The sequence below is a fragment of the Balaenoptera musculus genome, chromosome 12 (genome assembly GCF_009873245.2).
Source record: "Balaenoptera musculus isolate JJ_BM4_2016_0621 chromosome 12, mBalMus1.pri.v3, whole genome shotgun sequence".
NCBI classification, from domain to species: Eukaryota; Metazoa; Chordata; class Mammalia; order Artiodactyla; family Balaenopteridae; genus Balaenoptera; species Balaenoptera musculus.
This window is the reverse complement of record NC_045796.1, coordinates 31,051,633-31,055,305: the sequence shown is the minus strand read 5'-3', so window position 1 is coordinate 31,055,305 and position 3,673 is coordinate 31,051,633. Positions and strand designations below refer to the sequence as shown.

At 38.9% G+C, this 3,673-nt stretch overlaps 1 protein-coding gene across 1 annotated transcript; it reads right to left on the bottom strand.

Annotated features, from left to right (window-relative positions):
• Nucleotides 1-1,014: 1,014 nt before the first annotated feature.
• Nucleotides 1,015-3,187, bottom strand: LOC118904979 (trace amine-associated receptor 2-like). Its single transcript, XM_036871204.1, is given in 3 exon segments — nucleotides 1,015-1,637; nucleotides 1,640-1,977; nucleotides 3,129-3,187. Coding segments are annotated over 3 exon segments (1,020 nt in total).
• Between the last annotated feature and the right edge of the window lie 486 nt (nucleotides 3,188-3,673).

The following is a 3,673-nucleotide window of genomic DNA, read 5'->3' as shown; positions in this document are numbered from 1 at the left end:
AACATTTTCTAGCGCATCACTGGTTGCAGACCTCTAAGTGGATTTCACAAGTTACTAATGGGTCTCAACTTACAGTTAAAAAGTCATTGAATAACAAATATAAAGTTCCTTGTGCCCAGAGGCACCCCCATAAATATAAGTTTTCTTCTTTCCTTCCTCCTCTTACTAGTCTAGTATTCAAAGTATATGTATACACATTAAGCAAAAAGGAGTGATACATTCAAAACACAACCTTTTTTTGGTATATACTTCACATTTATTAAAAAATCAGAACACCAATTAATAATACAAGGTGAGAATGAGCCTGAGAAAGAAAGGAAGGCTCTGACTGGAATCCTCCTGCTAAAAAAATAGAAAATTGCCAACTGGGATGATTAAGATGATACATGGATGAAAACATGGGTGGAATCTGGGGCCTTAGTTACACAGTTTCCATTTCTTCTTTTATTTAAAAAACATTTTATCTCACAACTATAAAATCTAGTAAAGGCTTAACTTTCAGCTACCAATGACTAATTCCTGACAGAATATAGCTTTTTGAAATTGTTATTTCCATATTTACTCATCTATAATTTTTAGTGGTCGATGTTTCAGAATACATCTGATCAGACTCTGAGGAAGAAAAAGTAAATGGAAATATCCCACAAAGTGCGTGTGGTGGTGAGAGGGGGAGAAATCCTCAAGCTTAGCTGGTGTTTTGTTCCCTTCCAAATAGTATAAAACTTTTTGTGTGTCCCCTTCATCCCATTCCTGGCTTTTCCTCACCTTCTCTTTACTTTTATCACTTTCTTTTTTTTTTTCTACCTAGAAGTATTGGGTGTAGGAAGTATTCTGAAAAAAAGGGATTTGGGGTGGAAAGAAAAAAATATTTTTTCCCTCAAGTCTTAAAAACTAAATGCTTTGCATTGTAGCCAAACACACACACACACACACACAAACACACACACACACTTTAAGTGACTTCATTCTTCTAAATTCCAGTCTTTTGCTTCTCTCCACTCATACAGAATAAGTCTATTCAATTTCTTTTTCAATAAACAAATTAGTATCATGGAAATGTGAGCTGAAAATTTTACCTAGCAAAATGTACTTCAGTGCTCTGCGAAACCAGGGATAGAAGAAACCATATATTAAGGGATTACATGTGGAGTTAAAATAGCCAAACCACGTCAAAGCATCAAACAAAACTACAGGAGTAGAGAAGTTCAGAACGGGATCCAATAAAATTGTGAAGAAAGAGGGAAACCAACATAATTAAAAAAAACCCATCACTATCCCTGAAGTTTGGGCTGCTTTCTTCTCTTTCTTCATTTGATTATTTTGATTTTCTGGCAAGTTATTGATTGCTCAAGCATATTTTCTGGATACTGCAAAAATTTTCCCATAAATCCCAACCATCACAGACCCAGGAGCAAAGAAACCTGCCATAAACAAGGTGGTGCCCCATAGCTTGTTGAACATCACTGGGCAGGAACTAGAGCAAGTGACCAAGATATCATAGCCTTCTATTCCATCAGCAAAGGCCTCCAAGAAGACCACCCCGAAGGCAAATGCCCCGGGGACTGACCAGCAGAGAACTAGCAACTGTTTAATGACTGGAATTGTCATTTTGGTGGAATACCGTAAAGGGTAACAGCGTAAAATCTATCAACGGCCACCGAACAAAGATGGAAAATGGACGTTATTCTAAGCATCAGGTCAAAACTATAATGAATCTTGCAAAACATAAGCCCAAAATACCAACAATTCTCCACTGATCTGATCATACTATATGGCATGATGGTGAATCCCAGGAGGAAGTCAGTGACTGCCATGGAGAGGATGCGGAAGTTGGTTGGTGTGTGAAGCTGCTTGAAGTAGGAAATGGAAAGGATCATGGCAATATTGCCAAACACCGTGATGAATATGGCTTCGGCCATAAGTGAATACAGGGCAGCTCGGACACCCAGTGGCCTTTCATTTTCTGGACAAGATCCACTTCCATTTCAGAGCAATTCAATATTTTCTTCAGAAAAAGCAAGAACACATGAAATTTTGTCAGTTAATAGACAAAATATTGTGTTTTATATATACTTTCATAGAAAAATTCAAAAAAGACATAGAAGACTTAAGGAAGATAATTTATGCTGAATTATTACTTATGATCTTTCTTATTTATCTTAACCTGTATTTGCAGCTTCTAGAATTCTAACCGAATGAGTTTTAGTGATCATTATTTACTTTATTCTTGCCTTGATTCAAATTATACCACCAACATTCAGTAAGCGCTTAATTTATGCCAGGGTCTGACATTAGAAGGGGAGGAAGAGGAGGAGGGAGGTGGGGAGAAAAAGGGAAAGAGGAAGAAAAGAGGAAGGGGGAGAAGGAAAAGAAGAGGAAGAAGAAACAAGTTTATCATTGAACTTAATATAATTGTTCCTCCCTGTGTGCACAGGAAGAATAGATACTTATTAGACGATGCATTCACTTCTTCTTCAGATGAGTCCAGAACATATAATCAGACTTTGTTTGATTGGGGTCTATTGCCTTATGGGACCAGGAGGTTACTATTTGAAAGAAGTTTCACTCATATGTTCTATTATTCTCACTGTGCTTCTATTTTTTTCATGCTAAGGTTGTTTGAAAGAGGAAGAATCATTTAAGGATGTCTAATGATCTGGTAAATCGTCCTCTTTAGCCAATCATGGAACCTTGATAAGCATCTCACCAGCCAGAGCAGCTAAATCAGAGGCCAAAGCTGGACCACCCTCGCTTCTTTGTGAAGAGCAAGGGCACCTCACCAATGTCTCTCCTCAAGCCCTGAGCAAGCACGACAGGCAATAATGACAGCCAGACAAGTTTCAGTGTGCGGGTCACATGGAAGAGCTGGGAGTGGAGGGGTTAGTGAACTTTAGGAAAGCAAGCCAGTTCTAAGCAGCACATACCCTCCATGTGTTGGCCCAGTATCTTCATTTTACATATAAAATCTTCATGCTACCATTTATATGTATACTTGGAATGGAACATGTTCATGAATTAGGATAACTTTCTTCCTTAAATGTACATTAGGGGAAAAAGCACTACCTAAATACAGAGCAGAACTACTGGTATTGCAGAAAGTCTTTGTTCATCAGTGACTTCACACATACCAGACCTGACCAGTTACTAACAGATAAACCAATAAATCCTCAGCCTCTGTGAGCGCCATCACACACTGAGCCATAACTATTTATTGAATGCCCACAAACCTTGAGACACAATGAAAGGAACAAGAAAGCATGAACTAGCCCCTGGCTGCGGAGAGTCTACAAAACAGCTGAAGAGACAAAACACATCAACACTTAAAACCCAAATGATTCTGCACCACAGATCAAAAAAGCAGCTGTGGCGGTGAACTGAACAAAGAGAGGTCTAGGCAAAATGTGCATTCAAAGATCAAAAGTAGACAAGAGGCATTCAGGCTGGGGTAGACAAGAATGCCCCAGTGAAGCTGGGACTTTTGACCTGCCTCTCAATAGGTGAGTAGGATTTGAACAGAAAAGAAAAAACTCTATTCCAAGAAGGAAGGGTAAAGAAAAGACATGAGGTTGTCTGGAGACCTTTGAAAGTCATTTCTCAAGGTCTCTGAAACACAGCAGAGAAAATTGGTGGTGGAGGAGAGGATGGAGTGGGAGAAGGGCAGGTTTCTAGTTTC